Source organism: Onychomys torridus, chromosome 7 (assembly GCF_903995425.1).
Source record: "Onychomys torridus chromosome 7, mOncTor1.1, whole genome shotgun sequence".
NCBI classification, from domain to species: Eukaryota; Metazoa; Chordata; class Mammalia; order Rodentia; family Cricetidae; genus Onychomys; species Onychomys torridus.
In genome coordinates this window covers 19,468,412-19,491,379 of record NC_050449.1, presented here as the reverse complement: position 1 = coordinate 19,491,379, position 22,968 = coordinate 19,468,412, and the positions used below count along the sequence as shown (strand labels likewise).

Sequence of the window (22,968 nt, the reverse complement as noted above, 5' to 3'; positions counted from 1 at the left end):
GCTAGGGATTGGGCTTGGGAACTCATTCCCCAATCATACTAAAACATAGACTGACTTGATTTGTTCAGGTCCTGTGCAGTCAGCCATAGCTATGAGTTCCTGAATGCATCAGTCCTGTCCCTGTCACATCCAGAAGACACACTTGAGCTACCCTCCTCTCCAACCTCGGGATCTTACCATAGTTCTTATCCTGCTCCTCTAACGCTTCTCTGAGCCTTGGCTTTTAGCTGAGAGTAATGTTTAGGAATAAAACTATCTCTATCTTCAAAGAGATTAATTTAAAATTATATTCAGATTCAGGGTATGTAGTGTACTGGTGTTTTTAGGTTCTTTATCACAGTGTGACAGTGTCATCAAATTTCATTCCTTGACAATACACAAAAGCGGTAAGTCAGCTTTCCTTTTCTTTCTGTTCACTTCACATAACACATGAGTGCATCTTACATGATTTAGTTTTGTGCTACTACTTGTGGGTATCATTGAATATTCTAACTGAGTCCTATGTTATTTTTAAAAGCCAAATTTGCTTTATTTTCTAGCTAATCCAAGGCTGTGCTTGGTGGAGTGGAACAATTATTTTGAAATTTCTGACATCTAAAATCTGTGGTGTTTCAGACCATGTAAGTACTTTCTGCTTGAAACATTAAACTTTCTAAAGATGCACAACTGGATAAGAATTTGAAGCAGTTGTTTGTGTGTCTTCCTTTGTCCAGAGGCCAAGCACGTTTTCTGCAGTGATAAGAAATGCCCAGGGAAAATGTGTTAGTGGCTGCTGCCTCAGTCCTCCAGAGACAAAACTAGGAATTCCCTTGGTAGTAACTTGTAATGTTGCAGCTAAAGAAGAATATTTACTTAATGATAATTTCTCCTTTTTGAAGATGTTAATGTATGACCAGTACCTACTTATCTTTGAAATACAGAGCTTTAATTTCTTTCAAAATCGTTTTACTAATTTAATATTAGAGGCTAAAATTATGTGTTGTATTTAAGATTATTTTTATTATATAAAAACATATTGACAGCTTTGTCCTTTTTATCCTCTAGAAAATGTATGTAGATTCTTTATCTGTGATTTGATATTTATTTGTTTACAGCAAATAATTTCATGAAAGTCCCTTTTCAAGGCTTAACTCCCAAATATGCATAGATACATATTTGATTTTTAGTACTTTCTTTTTTTTTAATTAAGAGATTTTCTATTCATTTTACATACCTACCACAGATTCCCCTGTCCTCCTACCCCAAGCCTTTCCCCCCAGCCCTCCCCTATTCCCACCTCCTCCAAGGCAAGGTCTCCTGTGGGGAGTCAGCAGAGCCTGATACATTCAGTTGAGGCAGGTCCAAGCCCCACCTCCCTGCACCAAGGCTGCACAAAGTGAGAGCTGAAGAGCCCCCACGGGACTGGACTAGTCCCTCTGGATAAGTGAGACAGTTGTTTCGCTTGAACTGTTTAGGGTTCCCAGGCAGTGGGAATAGGATCTGTCCCTAGTGCATGAACTGGCTTTTTGGAGCCTAGCACTTTCTTTTAAGAAATAAGCATATATGAACATAACAGAAGAAACTGTAGAACGAAATTTTCTTTATCTAATACTGTTCAGTAGGGGCCATCCAGTACAGAATCACATGACCTTTGGCAGCTGATTGTAGCACTGCTTCCGCAAAAGGACAGGTGGTGGGAAGGGCCAATGAAATGGTTTACACTCACATAAAAGAATTTCTACACGTGAATCCTATTTTGTACTTACTGAAGTGGTAAACATAGACTCTTAGGTACATTTGTTGCCTTTATTTTCTGGGATTGTGACGCCAGTTTTCTTTATTACCTTTAACTTTTCTGTTAGTAAGGCATATTTTTTATTTAACCTTCTCTAGACTTTCCACATTACTTATCCATTTGGTAGATTGGTAATTTTATTTCTCATCTTTTTCCATATTCTCACTCAGCCTCTGTAAATCTATAATGAAATATACACACTGCTGTAGTATGAAGAGAAAAGACAGTTCAATAATTTTATGATAAATTATTAGATTATAAATTCATAATTAATGGTCTGATAGTAGTCCCAAAAGACTTTCCCTAAGTGATATCCACTAGATGTAAAATTGTAGTATTTTAAACAAATTATTATTAGTTGTCAGGATAATTTTAAATTAAAAAATGGTGAGTAACTTCGAGAAAAGGCCAATAAGAGGACTCTTTGAGCTAGCTTAAATGCTGATAATCATCAGAGTTGTTAAAATTGTTTCTGTGCCTCTCAGGGAATTTGAGTGAAGGTTTCACATGTCAAATATCTCACAGAAGAAAGGTAATTGTTTCATTGGTGGTAGAAAGCAAGGCTTCTAGACTGTCTTTGATTGATGGTGCCGAGTAACTAAGTCAAAATAGAATGTATAGTTGTGATTCCTATGAGAAGGGTTCTCATGCTTAAGGGATGAATGGATGTCTGAAATCATTGAGTACCAAACGCAGCCAGTCTGTAAGGCTTTGTGAAAACTGTAATACCTAGAAATGTTCGTGATTTGTAGTGTATAGTGAGAGGGAAACTAAAAGTGCCCCCCCCCCGAAATAACGTGATCATAAATGTCACGAACTAGTTTATTCCAGACAAACACTGGCTTCAGCCTTACCATCACTGCTAACTTTTTCCTGACTTCTTTCCAATTCTTACCATCTCTGCATTTTTGTGTTAGTTCTTTGAGAATGTCAGGTTCCCCACCTCAACTCTTCTCAGATCCGCTTCCCATCCCCCCACACAATGTCGTGTCCTTTTGTTTTTACACCCTCAAAACTTAGTTTCTGTGTCCAACTAGTCTCGAATGTGTGCTTGGTCAAATTTCTAAGGGCTACAGTCTCAAAGATAACTATCATAGCCTGGTGTGGTGTGCACGCCTTTAATTCCAGCTCTCAGGAGGCAGAGGCAGATGGATCTCTGTGAGTTCAAGGTCAGCCCGGTCTACAAAATTCCAGGGCAGCCAGAGCTACACAGAGAAACCCTGTCTTGAAACACAGCCCCCCAGAAGAAAGAGAGAGAAGGAGAAGGAAGGAGGGAAGGAGGGAGGGAAGGACGGAGGAAGGAAGGAAGGAAGGAAGGAAGGAAGGAAGGAAGGAAGGAAGGAAGGAAGGAAGACAAAGAAAGAAAACGATCTCTCCATCCCCGAGCAGCTAACAGTTTCTAGTCACTCCTTGGCTAGGGATGGGATCGTGTGACCAACTCCCTCATCCATGCTGGGATTTGGTCTGACTTGGGCTTGCACGAGGTTTGTATATGGTGTCACAGCTGCTGTAAGTTCATATGTGCAGGTGCCCTGCTGTGTCTAAAGCCTCCTTCTAGTCTCAACTTCTTCTGGCTATTACACCTTCCACAATAATCCCTAAACCTTTGGAGGGCTGAGCATTCTGTAGTCTCTTATTTTCTGTCCCTTGGATAGTTGTGGGTTTCTGTGTTAATCACTATTCACTGCAAATAGAATAATCTCAGTTGAGGGTTGAGAGATGTATTAATCTATGGGTATAACCATAAGCCATGCGGAGTCAGCTTAATACTATGCCCATTTGGCAATGTGAAAGCACTAGGATCACCCCTAGGGTCTATGACTTGTCTAGCTATATCTTCTTGGACCACTAATGGTGCTAGGTATGAGTTGCATCTTGTGGAGTAGGACTTCAATTCAGTTAGAAAGTGATTGTTTGTGCCAATGGTGTTCATGCCACTGTTCTCTGTTGCTGTTGTAAACCAGTGACCAAAACAATTTGGGGAGGAAAGAGTTAATCTAGTTTCCATGTCACAGTCCATAACTGAGGAACATCAGAGCAGAAGCTCAGTAAGGAACCTGGAGGTAGCAACTGAAGCAGAGGCCAAGGAGGAAAACGTCTCACTAGTTTGTTGTCCATGGCTTGCTCACCTTGCTTTCTTCTCCAACCTGGTGTCCTGGGGTTGGCACTACCCACAGTGGGCTGTACCCTTCTACCCCTATCATGATTTAGGAAGATGCTCCATAGACATGCCCACAGGGCACTCTGATAGGAGCAGTTCCTCAATTGTGGTTCTTTCTTTCCAAAAGCCTCTGGTGTATTGTCAGATTGACAAAAACTAATCAGCCACACTCGATATTCCTATTTATTTTCTGTAGTCTTGAATAACTCATCACTAATACCCTTAGTCCTCTGCACTTGATTTTTGATTCAGAGGCGCACTTCTGCATCTTGGATTCATCTGCTATGTTACACTTGGGCAATATCATCAATCCATTACTAGCTGTACTGTTTGTGTGATTTTTTATTCATTTTGCTTTATTTTTTCCAGATTCGCCTGAGTGACCTCATAGCAGCCAGAATCTTAAGGTACACAGATTTCGATACCTTAATATACACCTGTGCTCCTGAATTTGACTTCATGGAACAAGCGGTATGAATGTTTCTCTACTTTTCATTCTCTGCACATGTAATGATTTTGTTCTCTGTTCATTTTCCACTTTGTACTTGGAAACACCCAACTTACTTTATTTTCCTGTAGTGTCTGCCAGCCATGTGGCATTTATCACTAATTTTACCTCTAAATTCAGTGCCTAATAGCCTGGATCTAAAATAACTATAGATGATGGTTAGATGACAAATAAATCAGTTAACTGAGGTAAAATATTTGATCAAAGTGATCACTGCTATCACAAAAAAATTTGTTTTGAGTAATCAAGGCCACTGAGAGATCAGTTAGGAAAATAAAATTCAAATCCTTTTTTTTTTTTTCTTAAAGAAAGTCACTTTCAACTGCATTATTACCCTAAATACTACAAAAACTTGTAACAGGTTATTGCCTAGATAGGCAGACTCCTAGTGAACAAATACAACTTAGTTACAGAATGGCATGCTATTCACCAGTTAAAAGGCTCAAGCTCATTGTCATTAAAGCATTGAACTGATGTAAGATAATAGACTGAGAGCACAGTAACTATATAATATAATTCTTCCATTTACAGTGAGAGAAAACTAGGCACATTGGCTCTGAGGGGTCTTTGAGCCCCAATACAGTGTCCTTCCTCAATGTGAGGCTTCTTTTTTCTTAGACTAGAAATGTGGTCTCTGGGTCTGTCCTTGTCTAATAGCTATGATTCTAAGTTAAGACAGTAACAAAACTTTATTATTTCTTACCCATTACCTCAGAAACTGTTGTTGACAGCTAATTCTCCATTAGGCAGGGCACAGCAGGACTTCAGAGAGGAAAAAAGACTTGTTTCTTACACATACGGCAAGCATATATAATTAGTAGTATGCAAGTGAGCTCATATGAGAACTGGGCCAGATTACTGTCTGCCTGCTGACACTTCCGCACTCTCTCTGCTTTCTGTAGTTACTCTGGTGGACTTCCTCCTTAGCCCAAGAAACAGTAGTGAGAAGAACAGAACTTTCTAGTGTAAAACATGAGAGTGTAGGACCTGGATTTATGAACACACATGTAAAACCTACTGTCATATATAGAAAACCATCACCTGAAAGAAAGGAAAACGTACATAACCACATCTAGCTTCAGAGTCTCCATGGATAACTTTTGTCTATTGATTTGTTAGTTAACCTTCAAATTAGTATAAAAACAATAGATTTGATTATATATATATATTTCCTAACTTTTGTTCCTTATTCATCCCCTCCCCCACTGCTCTCCTCCATGGTCCACGGCCCCTTTTTACTGGCCACTTCCTCATTCCTCCTCTCCCATAGTTCCTTTTCTCCTTCTGTGACTAACACAGACAGACAAGGGCATACAACAATATTTCATGAGAGAAAAGATTTCCCACTTCATCCATTTTCCTGCAAATGGTATGATTTCGTTTTTCTTATTACTGTGTAAAATTCCACTTTTATGTGCATAAGATTATTTTTACCCACTCATCTGTTGATAGAAACCTAGTCTTGTTTCATTTCTTGTAAACTATGGAACAATAGACAGGAATGTGCTTGTATCTCTGTGACGGCTTGGCTGGGAATGCCACAGATGTGATGTACTGGTCTTTTGGTAGTTCTACTTTTAGCAATTTGAGGAACATCTATGTTAGTTTCTACAGTGGCCACTGGTAGGCTCCCTTTCTCTATACCTTTTCCAGCATTGTTTCCTTGATGATAGCCATTCTGACTGGAGAGTGGTGGCTAAGATATAAATACAGACCCTTTCTCAAATACCCATTGTCATTTCCACTTCTTTTGGAGAGCTATCTATTCAGTTATCAGTTCATTTATTGGTTGGATATTTTGGTGTTCATTTTTTGAGCTCTTCATATAATTTGATATTGAACTGCTACTTGCTCTGACAATTATTTCCTTTGTCATGTAGAAGTTTTTAAATTTTGCATAGCCCATCTGTTAAGTCTTGGGATTATTTCCTTTGCTACTGGAATCCTTTTCAGAAAGTCCTTGCCTATGCAGATGTATTGAAGTGTTTATCTGTGTTTCCCTCTAGCAATATCAAAGCTTCAGGTCTAATATTTGAATTATGTGAGGGCTTGGGGCTTTTCGGGGGGGGGGGGGTAGGACTGTCAATCATTTTCTTAAAGCCAGAGCCAGCTGGCTTTCCTTTTGAATAGGGCTTTTCTTCCTTTTTTCCTACCAGGTACCACAAAGTTGGAGTTTATTATTGGTTCATCGTCTTAGTCAGTGTTCTATTGCTATGAAAAGACACCAAGACCATGGCAAACTCTTACATAAGGAAGCATTTAATTGGGGTGGCTTGCTTACAGTTTTAGAGGTTTAGTTCATTGTCATCATAATGAAAAGCACGGCAGCATGCAGGCAGACATGGTGCTGGAGAGGTAGCTAAAAGTTCTACATCTGGATCCACAGGCAGCAGGAAGAGAGAGAGATTCACTGGAGCCTTGCTTGGGTTTTTGAACCCTCAAAGCCCACTGCCTAATGACACACTTTCTCTAACAAACCCACACCTCCTAATCCTTTTAAATAGTGCCACTCCCTGATGACTAAGCATTCAAATGAGCCTATGAGGACCATTCTATTCTAACCACCACAAACAATGACAATCTTCTCAGCACTTCTTAGCTGGTCTTTCATTATCTTTTTGAATTTCTGAAGTTCCTCTCTGCCTTTGGTGTAGAGCCTCTTATTTCTAATGCTGACCCCTTAACCATACCACAGAGCAGCTTCCAGGCTGCTGTCTTTATTGGATGCTTTTTATAACCACTTTAATAATTTCATTCTTATATTAGACTGTGTAAATTTATGAGTATATATTTTGCTAGAGACAAGGAAATTTAATCTTTAGTAAATATCATTATGGCTCAGTTTGACATATTTACTACTTCAAGCAAAATTTCATAATTAATCATTTTGAATCATTTGCTATATTTCAGACACCACTGAGATACACAAAGACATTATTACTCCCACTTATTATATTGATTACATATTTTATCTTTAAAAAGGTATGTAAAATTTGTCATTTTTTATGGGTTCAAGATAGAACTACAATAGATGAATGCTAGTTGCTTGAATTTCTCTCTTCTTACTTCCAGGTTTAATTCTTTTTCTCTGTCTAAATAATTTTATCCATGTCTTTTTTGGATTATACTTTATTATACTTTATTATTTTTTAAAGACTTATTTATTTATTATGTATAGAGCATGTACGACTGCAGGCCAGAAGAGGGCGCCAGATCTCATTACAGGTGGTTGTGAGCCACCATGTGGTTGCTGGGACTTGAACTCAGGACCTCTGGAAGAGCAGTCAGTGCTCTTAACCTCTGAGCCATCTCTCCAGCCCCTGGTATTATACTTTAAAAATCACATTATTAAAGATACTTTATTTTGTTATTTCAAAGGTGATTTTACCAGTCATTGATTATATATAAAGAATTGCATATACTTGAAGATATGGTGGACAAGCAAAACATGGCAAAACTCCCAGACAGTCCCAAGTGTGGGGCATGAAACACTGCACACGTAACTAAAGAAAAAAAGCTGTATCATGCCGCATGAGTAAAAAGTAGAGTGATGAGTGTAAAACACAGCCAAAGAAGTCTTCATCTATTTTGAGCAATTGTGCATAGGAGAAATTTACACAACCACTAAAAAAATATCTTTCCTTACATATATATACTTTTTTATTTTATAATTAATTTTTACATATCAGCCACAGATTCCCCTGTCCTCCCTCCTCCCACCCCCAGCCTTCCCCCAATCCACCCCCACTTTCTACCTCCTCCAAAGCAATATACTACTTTTATATCAGAAGATCATGTCATGTTAAAAGACACTATCTTTAAAATTTCACTAGCATATTCATGGTTTAAGACTTTAGTGACATAGTTACTTTTAGCAGTTTGGAGCCATCTTTATTTATATTGTTAGCAGTGTCTTAAGTCAACCTATGTTTATTTTTCCCTGTTCAGCAGAAGCTATAACATGAATCCCCACCCACAATTCCAGTTGTGATCCAGTTGAAAGAGTTCTCTATACTTAAAGTTAAAAATTGCGTGTCTTCTCCATGTAGTTCCCACTCCCCATTTCTTGTCCCTGTGTTTTAGCATAGAGTATGAGTAGTCATTTGAATAAAGAGGCACCACCCTCCAAGTCTACACCTCTGTGTTTACATCTGACTTGGCTCCTTTCCACTGGGGGCAGTCAGGAAGGAGGAGAAGAGGAATGGGCTAGATGACAGCAGGCTACTGTTCTCCTGTGCCCTGGTCCACCCAAGCTCAAAGCCGAGACAGTTTACAGTTTCTGTTTGTATTCCATCAAAGTAGACCACAGCATTCTCGCCAGGCTTAACTCAAGCTTAGGGGCTAAAGTGGAAGGTAACTGTTTAGTGAAGAGCACTCCAGTGTAGCAAAGTATGACTAGATGTACTATTTTTTTAAATCAGACATAGATACTCTCAAATATTTTATTAGTATCCAAACATTGGTTTGCAAGCCTAAACTGAAGTGTGTACATAAATACAAATGTGAATACACACACACACACACACACACACACACACACACACTTGTAGCCACTAAAGCTCTACTATTTCCTGCTTCCTTGTCAATTCTTCATTCATTCTTTGCCCTGAATGGCTTATTTTTCACTTCAAGGACATAACTGATATTTATTTAGATTTTCACTTATATAAAATGACCTTATAGAATAAGGATGACATATGTAATATGACTCTACTGAGAAAGCATAAATATTAAATTCCTACAAACTGATATTTTATTATTGATACCCTCAATTTCTCGGTTTGAATATGTGGCTATGATTTTATTTATATTATTTGATACATATTAAATTAATATTACATTTATGTTTACCTTGAATTTGAAATATCTTTCTATGAAGTATGCTCTTGAATTAATATGTGAAATTAAAATTTCTATACTTAAATTTTATTTCAGTTAAAGCTCAATTAGCTATTCAACTATATATATTTGCCTGTTCATTTGGATTAAAGCTAGTATTCTACGAAGTATAAACTTTTAAGTATGTATGGATTTTTTGGTTTGTGTGGTAAATCCTTTGTGGTCCAGCTTAGCTTATACATTTCCTTTCCCCTTTTTTCTTTTCCTCCGTCCCTGTTCATCATCTGGTACATTTTTTTTTTTTTTTTTTGGAAGAACTGAAAATCCTCATATAGCAGCTACCTTGGATAGAAGTGTAGTCAAGAAAGCAGATGAATCAATAACATATTTAATAATTATCTAGAGCTTTGAGTAAAACAGAAATATAGATGAGTAGGGAAGAGAAAGAACAAGAAGAAGAGAAGAATGTGGGGGCTAAAACTGTCTCAAGTGCATGGTTGAGGCTCCCTTCTTTCAGATCATCTGTGCCCAGCTAAAACAGAGTTTCAGTATTAGTGCATAGTTCTTCACATTCTAAAAGCTAAGTACTTTAGAGCCGAAATAGATGTAAGATTTACTCTACCACTCCTACTGAATACACCAGGAAGCTATTATCTTAAATTGATGATTTCAAGCTGGGAGTGAACTACTACAGAAACTTATTTAACACTGAAGAAGTTGTTTTTCATTGTAACACCTGTAATCTCAGGATGTGTAGGCTGAGGCACAGGGATCACCAGCTCCAGGCCATCCCAGGTCAGGGCAACATTTATATCTAAAAGAACAAAAGCAAAGGAATGAATAAAGCAGAGGAAGAGAACCTTCTTGGTGAAATGGGTGTTTATAGCAATGAGCTAGAGTTTCAATATATCACAGTATGTTGTAGAGAAGTCTCATCGATTGATTCTGTTTACAGATTGTTCGTGATATCTTATGTGTCTTATGTACAAACACTTATCTAAGGTAATTCACAGTTATTTTAAAAATCATACCATGTTCATTATTAAGATCTTATTAAAATATTAATAATTTTTAAAACGATTGTTTACTTCAACATTATGATCAACAAAGGCCATTAAGAAGTAAATTTAGATTTTTTTCTTTTAAAATATTACTCTTAAGGATTTAGTCTATATATTTAAAATTACTTTAGAGATATTTATATTTTGAAATAGCTCAAATTTTAAACTTCTTTAGTTTTCATATATATGAGCAGATTTTAAAGTTCATAAACAGAAATAATTAAGATTTATTTAAGCCATCCTTATTTTTAACTTTCAGAAAATAATTGTTAAATTTCTAAATATTTATTAAATGTTTTACCAAATTTATTTTAAAAATATTTGTTGTATCACATTTTTAGTGGTTCCAGTAAAACTGCTAGAATCAAGCACAGACTGGGTCCAATGAAATGTAATATAAATTCGTATCACACACAGTTGAGAAAAATACCTTCTGAAGAAATGTTATTTCAAACTACTTTATATTAGTAATTATATCACTTAATTTTACTTAAGGTTCTTTATTTTTGGATAATTTATATTAACAGAAAAATTGTGCCAAGGGTATGAGTGTCTTCTCAAGCCTGTATATGTGTGCTCTATGCTTGTATATTTTTTTTTATTTGTGTAGTTGCCAGAGACCTTGAGTGCATTGGTTGAAATCATTTCTAAAGCAGGGTGCTCATATGTACACTCTGTTTTGTGTGGGTCAGATGGAAGCTGGAGAAGTGTGTCGTGACATTCTAAATAAGTTTCCTTGATAAACCCTTCCATAAGAAATGCATGAAGGGATGTGGAATATTTCACTGTATGAAGCATAACTGAGGGGTTGGGGATTTAGCTCAGTGGTAGAGCGCTTGCCTAGCAAGCGCAATGCCCTAGGTTCGGTCCTCAGCTCTGGAAAAAAAAAAAAAGAAAGAAACATAACTGATAGAGATATGAAAAGTGTTCTCAGATACTTGCAAAGTGATGAAATGTGGACAAAGAAAGACTTGTAGGAGCAAATGACTGGAAAGCAGTAATTCAGAATAAGGAAGTCTTTTTTTTAATTGACCATATTGCTGAAAGTGAAGTTTTATATCATTTCAAGGTCTGTTTATTATATTTCTTCTTAGTGACTAATTTCTTCTTCAATAATAAACTTTTATATATAATATTCATGCCATACAGTTTGAAGCAGGGAATGAATCAATAATTTATATGTGAATTTTGGAATGTTTATATATTTTTATAGTTTATAAAACTATATAAAACTTTCCAATATTCTGTATTAATTTGTTGGTTATACATATTATCTATATCAAAAAGAAAACAATTCAAAATTTCTCAGATATTATCCTGTTATACACAGAAATCATTGTATTGCTTACATTGTCTCATTGCTGTGACAAAATACTCTGACAAAAATAACATAAGGAAGAAAGAGTTTATTATCTTAATTTCCCAGGGGACACATTCCGCCATGGCCACAGGAGCAGGCAGTGGGACATTGCATGCAGTCAGAAAGCAGAGTGACAGTTTGTGTTCACTAGAAATTACGGGTCTATTTAATTTGATTATCTGATCTTGATTTAAATTTGGTGGTAGGTATATATGTCCATTTCTTTTAGATTTTACAATGTGGTGAAGTACAGGTTTTTAAAATATGCCCTTATGATTCTCTGGATTTCCTAGGTGTCTATTGATATGTTCCTCCTTTTATCTCTATTTTTATTAATTTGGGTATTCTCTTTCTGCCTTTTAGTTAATTTGGCTAAAGGTTTGTTATTCTTACTGATTTTTCTCAGAGAACCAACTACTCTTTATTTCATTGATTCTTTGTATTTGTTGTTGTTTCTATTTTATTGATTTTAGCCTGTTTGATTATTTCTTGAAGTCTATTCCTTTAGGCTATTATTCCTTCCTTTTGTTCTTGAGCTTCCAGGTGTGCTGTTTTGTTATTAATATGAGCTCTCAAATTTTTCAATGTAGGCACTTAGTGTTATGAACTTGCTTCCTAGAACAACCTTCAATGTATCCCATAAGGTTAAGTATCTTGTATTGTTATTTTCATTCAATTCTAAAAAGTTTTTAATTTCTTCCTTAATTCATGCCTTGATCCATTTTCATTCAATAGTGAGTTGTTTAGTTTCCATGAGTTTGCAAGCTTTCAATTATTTCTGTTGTTATTGATACCCAGCTTTAATCTCTCATGGTCAGATGGGGTGTTATTTAAATTTTCTTTTAACTGTTGAGACTTGCTTTGTGTCCCAGTAGGTGGTGAGTTTTGGAGAAAGATCCATGAAGTGCTGAGAAGAAGGAACATTCTTTTTTGTTTGGGTGAAATGTTTTATGAATAAGTACATTGGTTTATGACATCAGTTACCTTTACCATTTTTTTATTTAGTATTTATTTATCTGGATGACCTGTATGTTGGTGAGAATGGAATACTAAAGTCACTCACTATCACTGTGTAAGGTTTTATATGTGATTTAAGATGTTGTAGTGCTTTTTTAAAATGAACTTGGGTACCCTTGTGTTTGGTGCACAGATGTTAAAGAAATGCAATATCGTTTTGGTGGATTTTTCCTTTGATGAGTAATATAGTGTCCTTCCCTATCTCTTCTGATTACTTTTGGTTTAAAATCTATTTTATCAGATATTAAAATGGCCACATGAACTTGCTTCTTATGTTCATTTGCCTTGAATATCTTTTTCCATCCTTTTACCCCAAAGCAATGTGTATCATTAATGTTGAGGCATGGTTTTTTTTTTTGTTTTGTTTTTGCATGCAACAGAAGGGATTGATTCTGTTTTCAAATTCAGTCTGGTAATCTGTGTCTTTTTATTGGGGGAATTAAGACTATTGATGTTGATAGTTATCAATGATCCATGTTTGTTGATTCTTGTTATTTTGTTGTTGTATGACACCCTCCTTTTGATTTGTGGTACTAAGACTATTTATTTCTTGTGTTTTCTTTGGTGTGGTTAACCTCTTCAAGTTGAAGTTTTCTTTCTATCTCCTTCTGTAGAGCTGGACTTGAAAATAGATACTGATTAAATTTGATTTTATCATGGAATGTTTTCCTTCTTTGTCTATTGTGATTGATAGTTTTATTGAGTATAATAGTCCGGGCTGGCATCTGTGGTCTCTTAGAGTTTGTGAAACATCTGTCCAGAACCTTCTGGCTGTCAAAATCTACATTGAAAAGTCATTGGAGTAAGTTTATCTTTTTGTGTTCATTAGTCTTTTTCCCTTGCTGCTTTTAATATCCTTTCTTTTTTTGTACACTTTTATGTGCTATGGGGAATTGTAATTCTAGATGTTGATAACTGGTCTTGTCTTTGTTGAATGACTATTGTATTCCTTGATTTCTGTTGCACTTTCTGGATCTTAGGAGAGTGTGGTGGCTACAGGTTACCTACTGAGTACTTTTGAGTCACTTCAAGGTTTGGCCACCTGGAGGTCCCAGGTACAATAACTTTCTAAGTATTGGAAGCTGACACAGTGGAATGGGAATTGACTAGAAGTGGGGTTGGCTGGGCCTGCCAGGAGTAGCTGCAGAGTCCCCAGGTAATGGAGGAAGAGGGAAAAGTATGCCCCTAGCAGATTGTCTGCTACAGGATTGGAGATGAGATTGGGAAATTGGAAATGAAGAACAGGAAGGAGAGTAAAGTTCACCTACCTGTTTTCCAAGTTGGTGGGGCCAGGGGGTTGCCAGGTAGTTTGCCTTTTTGTAACTAATGTGTTAACCATCTCCTTTGGGGTATGAGATCATGGAGGCATAGGCAACCCGCCCATGGCTTTCACCACCAAAGAAATGTGACTCTCTGTTCCCCATCTGCCATCAACTCTCTGTAGTTCCTTACCTATAGGCTTGGTACCTCAGTAGCTCCTCCCACTTTTACACTGGAATTTTTATTTGGTTTTATTTCAAGTAGGTCTGGTTCAGGTAACCACACCTGCTTTGAGTTTATATATGTACCAGCCACTTCATATCTAGAAGAGCATTTCACAACACTCCTCTCACATTCCAGTTCTTCAATACTTTCCACCCCCTCTTCTGTGATGTGCCTTGAGCCTTGGTGTTATACTGTGTTTGACACTGTGGTATTGTAAACTGTATTGAAATTGGAAAGTGTGGTGCCTGCACAAGACTGATTTGGTTATGTGTGTTCTTTTGTGATTTCATACTTGGAGTTGCTTATTTCTACTTCTTCAAAAAATTCATGATGATTTTAATATTTTATTGAATCTGTAGTTTGCTGTGGATGGTATAGGCATCTTAACAATGTTAATTCTTTTAATCTATGGGAATAGGATGTTTTAAAACTTTTTGTAATCAGTATTTTGTATTATAAGGTTATAGGTTGCCATCTTAATTTTGTTCCAGACTGCTCATTGGTAATGTTTACACAGACAGCTGATTTTGTGTCTTATGACTTTACTACATCCGATCATTAGCTCTAATAGTTCTGGGATAGTTTCATGTCTGCAAACACAGGCAACCTTTTCTCTTCCTTTCTAACTTGAATGCATTTTTGTCTGTTTTCTAGCCTATTGCTTTGGCTACTTTGTTGAATAGAAGGGGTGAAAGTGGCTATCTTCACCATATTCCTGATTCTAGAGTAAGATATTTCAGTTTTCTCCACTGAGTATCATGTTATCAATGGGCTTTTCAATACATGGTCCATACTATGTTGAGCCACTCATTTTTGAGAATTTTTATCTTGAAAAAGTATTGGATTTTGTTAGCTGCTTCTTCTGTATCTTTTGACATAACCATGTGATTTGTATCTTTTATTCTGTTAATGTGTTGAATCATAATAATTTTCTTTTTCTTAAATTGAAAATAGATTCTTCTCTCATACAGTACATCTCAACCACAGTTTCCCCTCTTTTCGCTCCTCCCAGATCCCCCAGCTTCACTCCCCCTCCACTTCCCTTCAGAAAAAAACAGGCCTCCAAGAAACAACAACAAAACAGGACAAAAAATACAATAAGACAAGACAAAAGCCCTTACACAGAGGCTGTACAAGGCAACCCAAGAGGAGGAAAAGAATCCCAAGAGCAGGCAAAAGAGTTAGACACACCCGCTTCCACAGTTAAGAATCCCACTAAACTAACAGCCACAACATATACACAGAGGACCTGCTACAGACCCCTGCATGGCCTGTGCTTGCTGCTTCAGTCTCTGTAAGCCCATATGTGCCCTGTTTAGTTGATTCAGTGGGCTGGGTCCTCCTGGTGTCCTTCATCCCCTCTGATTCCTACAATCTTTCTATACCCTCTTCCATATGGTTCCTGGATCTCCAACGGGAAGGACCCAAAGGAGATCTCCTATTTAGACTCTTTCTGAATAATGCCTGGCTGTGGGTTACTGAATCCACTCTTGTCTGCTGCTGGAGGAAACCTCTTTGATGATGACTGGACAAAACACCTATGTATGAGTATTGCAGACTATCATTGGAAATCATTTTATTGATTGCTTTTATGGCCAGTCATATTTGGCTTTACCCTAGGTCTCTGGGCTATTTAGTTGCCAATTCCTGGCTCTTCAAACAGTATCAGGCATGGGATCCTTCCTGTGATGTGTGCCTCAAGTTAAAAGAAATATTGGTTGGCTGCTCCTACTCCTACAAGTTCTGTGCCACCATTGCCTCAGAACATCTTGCAGGTGGGACAGATTGTAGGTCAAAGGTTTGAAGGCTGTGTAGGTGTCCATATTTCTCTTTTGGTAGCCTTCAGAGTACCTTCCCACACCCAAAAGACTAGAGTGTAGGAGTGAAGGGTCCAGGCAGATACCAGATCAACCTCTCTAAATTCAATGAACTGAAGTTGTCCACAGCAATGGGGCCTTGGGCTGAGTTGGCAGAAAGCAACTCTCTGTCCTAGCATATGCCTGAGTTGTCTGGTATCTCCACGGGAGTCCCTCCTGTCCCCCCCCCCAGCTAACAACTTAACAAAATGCAATCCAGTCCTGCCTTTGGAAGCACTGCCTGCCACAAGAGATGGCCAGTTCAGTCTCTATAACCCCCATTACTAAGAGTCCTTACTAGAATCACCCTCATAGATTCCAGGAATTTTCCACTATTCTATGTTTCCACACCATCCCTGAAGCCCCTGAATTCCAGCTATCCCTTGGCCTTGTCAGAGGAACAGCAGGCAGCAATTGACTTTAGGCCATAGGCCCACCAAGAATAAAAGTTCTGATGAATGATTAGGCAAGGATAGGAAAGGCCTTGAGAGCCTTTGCTCCAGAATGTCTCTTGCTACTACTGTGTCTTTGCATGTTTGCTGCTACCATTTTTCTCTGGTATCTGGCATGGTGTGAATGGAATTGGGGGAGATCCCCACTGCCCTTAATGTAGTGTGATTATCTCATGGAAATATCCCATTCTACTGGGCATTTTTTACCTGTGGATTATTATGAAGATGATTTCATCCTAAGGTATACTGTTTAACTGAAGCAATGGTTTTATACAATAATGGTGTTAGTTTAAATAAAATTTTGATGATTGAGGGTCTTTAATAAATATAGTAAGGGATTATGATGGAGGTTAGCTTAATGGGAATACTAATATAGATAAAAGCAAGATATGGTTTTGCCCCCATCTAAAGCAGAAGCTGAAGATGATAGAAAATATGAACAAAGAAATGTCACACAGCTAGTTTCTCTTGAGGAGCCATATAGACTGTAAATTGACTAACTGATTTAGAGAAACAACTGAGTACCAGAAACTAAGTTAGCTCAAGTTCTTTTAATCTTGATGTTGGGAAATGTGTTCATGGGTTTCAGTGTGCATCATAGCTAAAACAAAGCTTTAAATAGACTTAAGGTTAAGTTAAGATGTTTTTGTTATTGGTTTGGCAGAAAAAAATCTTGGGAAACAATCTAAAGTTTAGAAAGACACATAGTTGGGCGAGGGATTCATTAAGCTCAGGAAACAAGAACAAAGTATCCCAATAATAATTGGCTGATGTGCCTTTCTTGTTAGGATGGGTTGGTGAATTAATCAAAGGTGATGATTAATTCCTTGTACCTATTTTTGCTCTCAGCTTCCTGATATAAAAAAACTGTTGATGAGCTGACTGGTTGTTTTTCATATATAAAAGTTCAGATTTGTGATTCTTCTAAGATTTCTTATAAGATTACCCTTTGAGATAAATAACAAAATGATTGGTCCTTTCTGTGTTCCAAAAGTTTGGGTATGTTGTTTATTCATTTTCATTGACTTCTAGGAAGTCTTTAATTTCTTTATTTCTGTCTTGACCCATTTTTCATTAATTAGAGAATAGTTCAGTTTCCATGAGTTTATAGGCTTTCTATTGTTGTTGAAATCCAATTTAAATCTGTGATGGTCTGACAAAATGCAGAGACTTATTTCAGTTTTCTTGTATCTTTTGAGATTTGCTTTGTGTCTGAGTGTGTGATCAATTTTGGAGAAAGTTCCATGATGTGCAGAGAAAAAGGTATATTATTTTGTGTTTGGTTGAAATGGTCTGTAAATATCTGTTCGGTCAATTTGGTTCGTAATGTCTGTTAGCTTCAGTATTTCTCTATTTACTTTTTGTGTAGATGACCTGTCTATTGGTGGAAATGTGGTATTGAAGTCTCCCACAATCAGTGTGTGACTTAAACTGCAGTAGTTTTTCTTTTGCAAAAGTTTTTCATAGATGTTAAGAACTAAAATGTTGTCTTGGTGGACTTTTTCATTTGACAACTATGAAGTATCCTTTTCCATTTCTTTTGATTAGTTTTAGTTTTTAGTCAATTTTATTATATATTAAAATGACTATACCAGCTTGCTTCTCAGGTCCATTTGCTTGGAATATCTTTTTCCAACCTTTTACCCTGAGGTGGTATTGATCCTTTATGTTGAGGTGTGGTTTTGGATGCAGCAAAACCACAAAAAGAATGGGTCCTGTTTTTATATCCATTCTGTTAATCTGTGCCTTCTTATTGGGAAATTCAGGCCATTGATATTGATACTTATCCATAAACAATGATGGTTCATTCATGTTATTTTGTTTTTATCGTTATTGTTGTTGTTGGGGTGTGTGTGTTTCCCTTCTTTTGGTTGTTAAAATGTGAGGATTTTTTAATTTCTTGTGTTTTCATAGGTATAATTAAGGTCCTTATGTTGGAATTTTCCTTATAGCACCTTCTGTGGGGCTGTATTTGTAGATAGATATTGTTTAAGTTTGACTTTATCATGTACTATCTTATTTTATTCATGTATGGTGATTAAAAGTTTTGCTGGATATAGTAGTCAAAGTAGGCATGTTTGGTCTCACAGAGTCTGCAGCACATATGTCCAGGCCCTTTTGGCTTTTAGTGTCTCCACTGAGAATTCAGGTGTAATTCTAGTGGTTCTTCCTTTATATGTTATTTGGTGTTCTGATTATTATGTGCCAAGGGGAGTTTCTTTTCTGGTCCAATCTTTGGTGTTCTGTGTGTTTCTTGTGCCCTTATCTCTTTCTTTAGGTTTGGAAATTTTTCTTCCAATTTTGTTGAAAATATTTTCTGGGCCTTTGAGCTGACATTCTTCTCCTGCCTCTACTCCTATTTTTTGTGGGTTTGGTCTTTTCACAGTGTCCCATGCTTCCTGGATATTTTGTATCAGAAAGTTTTTAGGTTTAACATTTTCTCTGACCAATATATCTATTTCTTCGATCATATCTTCCATGCCTGAGCTCCTTTCTTCCCTGTCTTGTATTGTGCTGTTGAAGCTTGCCTCTGTAGTTCCTGCTTGTATTCCTAGATTTTTAATTTCCACAATTCCCTCAGTTATTGTTTTCTTTATTGCTTTTATTTCCATTTTCAGGTCTTGAACAGTTTTATTTCCTTTGATTGTTTATTTGTTTCTTTTTCTTGGCTTTCTTTAAGGGATTTATTCATATCCTTCAATTGTTTGTGTTTTCCTTTGTTTCTTTAAGGGATTTATTAATTTTCTCTTTAAGGATCTCTATCATGTTCATATAATTGGTGTTACGGTCTTTTTCTTATGCTTTAGATATGTTAGAATATACAGGACCTGCTGTAGTAAGATAGCTGGGCTCTGGTGGTGACGTATTGCTCTGGCTGTTGTTTATTGTGTTCTTATGCTGACATCTAGGCATCTGAGTTTGGGGTGATTATAGGGCTAGGTGATGATTCCTGGGAGGTCAGGGTGGATGGTCTGTGGGCTTCACAGGAGGTGTGGACAAGGGGAAAGAGAGGCTGCAGCTGGTAGGAGCCTGAAGTATTAGGTCTGCTGGGGGTACAAAGGAAGGAGAAGTCTGGGGGCAGCCAGCAGGGTCACCTGCCAGGCATGGCCTGTGGCTGAACAGGAGGTGCCCCTGGTTTTGTTTTTCTACATTTCAAGAAAACTTGCATTCCAAGGAATAGATCCCACTTGCTTATGTTGTACAATAATTTCAATGTTCTGTTGGATCTGATTGTATTTTGCATTTTGATTTTTGCATCTGTTAAAATGGTCAGTTAGGATAGGGCCTCTGGTTTTCTTGTGGTGTCTTTGGTTGCATTATCAGAGTAATGATGTGCACCCAAAAGGGGCTTGCAAATATTCTTCTTCATGATTACTGAAGTGTTTGAGAATGACTGTTACTTTAAAGGAGTTTACTATTTCTCTTGTGATCATTTTAACTGCCAGAGCATTAATCATAATAACTTCTTTTTCATTATAAATATATTTTAACCTTCTATTTTCTCAGTCTTGATTTTGTCTTTTAAAAAACAACTTTTAGTTTCCTTGTTTTAATTTCTAATAGATGTTTCATTTATACTTGTTTCAGTGTTTACCATTTCCTTTATTTTGCTAATTTTGCATCACACATAGTTTGTTTGCAAATGTTCATATCCTCAGGCAGGGAGAACTTTAGGAGGCACACTAAAGAGGAAGAAAATGGAGAGGAGTGGCCAATCTCAGATTTTCATAAAAACCAACCCTTGAGAACCACCAAGAGTCCCAGGAGAACTGTTTTCTGAGTGCATGCTCCCAGTGACCTCATACCTCTGTGTGTTGTTAGTTTTCTTGCTGCTGTGACAAGACAAACAAACTAAAACCTTACAAAGGCAATGGAAGGAAGGAGGGGTTAATTTGGGCTTTCCTTTTGAGGGGGTGCAGTGTGTTGTAGCCGTGAAAGCTTGGCAGCAGAACAGGAAATGGCTGGTCACTCTGGATCTGCAATCAGTAAGCAGAAGACCAGAAGTAGGACAACTCATAGAAGTCCCCAGGACTCGCCACTAGTAATTCAGTTCCTGTAGTGAGGCTTCAATGTCTAAAGGTTCCACATCCTTCCAAAACATCTCCAGCAGCAAGAGATTAAGTGTTTCAATACATGAGCCTGTGGGGTACATTTCACATTCAAACTACAACATTCTGCCCCTGCTCACCCCCACAGCTCATGGTCATCTCATAGTTCAAAATGTATCCAATTTTAAATGTCTTTATAGTTTGCAATAGTCCAAACACTATTCGAAAATGCAAGTGCGGAATGTCTTCTGAGACTTGGGCAATTCCTTAACAAGTTTCATATGTTCAATAGAAACTGGCCCAGAAGGAAAGGTCCCATTCCCAAACTTGAGGAATGGGGTCCTAATAAAGACAGGCTTAGCCAAAGCAAGACTGAAACACAGCAACAAAAATATCAAGTCCTGCAGCAAGTTTTGATCATTATAATTCTTGTAGCACACATAAACCCTGTCTTGGCCCAGCTCCAATCTATGCCAGCAGATTTCCTATGGCGTAGCATCTCTGACATCCCAGGGTGTCTGTTGCAGCTTAGGCTTACCTTCACACACTAATGCATTGATCTCTCAGGGCACTCTTGAGGGGATTCCAGTCCCACCACTCATTTCTTGTCCTTAGCAGCTTTCAGGAAACTTGGTATAGCCTTCATATTCCTTACTGTTGTTTGGTGGTTGTTTTTGCTCTTTTTTGGGGGCCACCACCCAACTCCCAAATAAATTACACACCAAGGCTTATTCTTAATTATAAATGCCCAACCTTAACTTGGCTTATTTCTCCAGCTTTTCTTAAGGTTAAATTAACCCTGTCTACCATTTGCCTCTGGGCTTTATCCTTCTCTTACTTCCAAATATCTTCCTCTCACTGTACTCCATGACCGGCTGGGTGGCTGGGTGGCTGGGTGGCTGGCCCCTGATGTCCTCCTCCTTCTCTGACTAATTCTTCCTTTTTCCCTCCCAGATTTCTCCTTCTATTTATTCTCTCTGCCTGCCAGCCCTACCTGTCCTTTCTCCTGACTCGCCATTGGCCATTCAGTTCTTTATTACACAGGCACAGTAACACAGCTTCACAGAGTTAAGCATATACAACATAAAGGGATGCAACACATCTTTGCATCATTAAAGCAAATGTTCCTCAGTATAAATAAATGTAACACATCTTAAAATAATATTCTACATACTCTTGCATTTTTTCATGCCTGTAAAACCAATGTCAGGTGGATGAATGTAACAAGTCCTGCTGCAGGTCAAGGTCTAACCTACCCTCTGTACCATAGCTGTAGTGGGCTCTCTGAGCTTTCCCTGAGGAAATACTTGCCGAGGTGGTTGTTCTCAGTAAGGGTCCCTTCATTCTCAGTTTAGTCTGCTATCAAAATCAAATTTTAAATTACATTTACTATCTGATATATATGTATGTTTCAAGGCAGGTGTGAGTGTGTGTGTGTGTGTGTGTGTGTGTGTGTGTGTGTGTGTAGGTCATAGGACAACTTGAGGGAATTGGTTCTCTACTTCCATCATGTAGGTCCTGGAAATCAAACTCAGGTCATCAGTCTTGGCAGCAGGAACATTTATCCACTGAATTACCTTATTCCCTCTATTAAAAAAGCAGTCCATTGCATCTAGCCCCAGAGTCTCAGAATGTGGACAAAAGGTAATCAGATTCTGAGCCAGAATATGCATGAATGGCCTCCACTCCAGTTCTCAGCAAAGCCCTTGTTCCTTCCTGAAACTTCATGAGCAAGGCCTATACATTCCTCTCGGTTTTCTTCTTTGTCAGTTTCCCATCACTACCGCTGATTAAGCTCTGTAGAAGTATTCCAGGGCTTGTCTAGTGGGGTGTTCCTATCTCTTCCACAGTCCTCCTACGCAGCATAGTGAAGGCCTAAGAACTACGTGGTCACGTTTGTCACAGCATGAGTACCATTCTTTAGGAACAATTTTTCATACTGCTTTTCTCATTGTTATGACAAAACAAAATATGACAAAGATCAACTCAAAGGAAATACATTTTATTTCATCTTGCATTTGAGTTCAGGCAGCAGATACCATAGACAGATGGTTATACTGCATCTACAGTCAAGAAGGACAGGGTAGATGGGAAGCAGAGCTGGGTTAGAAACTGTCAATGCCTCTTCTTACTTCTTCCAGTGAATCCACACATTCTAAAACAGTTCCTCCAATTGAAGAATTATGTGTTCCAACACCATGTGCCCATAGGTGACAGTTCCCATTCAAATCCCAGCACTGCCTCTGGGCTGTACCTCCTGCAGGTTCCATAGCACTTGCCAGTAGCACAAACCCACAGAAAGCACCGTTATCTACTGAGGTTGGGTAGACTCTCCCTACACCCAAACCTAGCAGCCACAGAGAGAGTACAGTGCAGTTGGGAACAGTGCCAATGCTTTGCCTGTGG

General features: G+C 37.8%; 1 protein-coding gene across 1 annotated transcript in view; it reads left to right on the top strand.

Annotated features, from left to right (window-relative positions):
* Dpy19l2 (dpy-19 like 2) overlaps window positions 1-22,968 on the top strand; it is a 106,805-nt gene that overhangs the window by 59,720 nt on the left and 24,117 nt on the right. Inside the window, exons 13-16 of the mRNA XM_036193314.1 lie at window positions 540-620; window positions 4,305-4,406; window positions 7,354-7,425; window positions 10,238-10,284. Of these exons, the coding sequence (XP_036049207.1) occupies window positions 540-620; window positions 4,305-4,406; window positions 7,354-7,425; window positions 10,238-10,284 (302 nt within the window). The remainder of the gene's footprint in view (window positions 1-539; window positions 621-4,304; window positions 4,407-7,353; window positions 7,426-10,237; window positions 10,285-22,968) is intronic.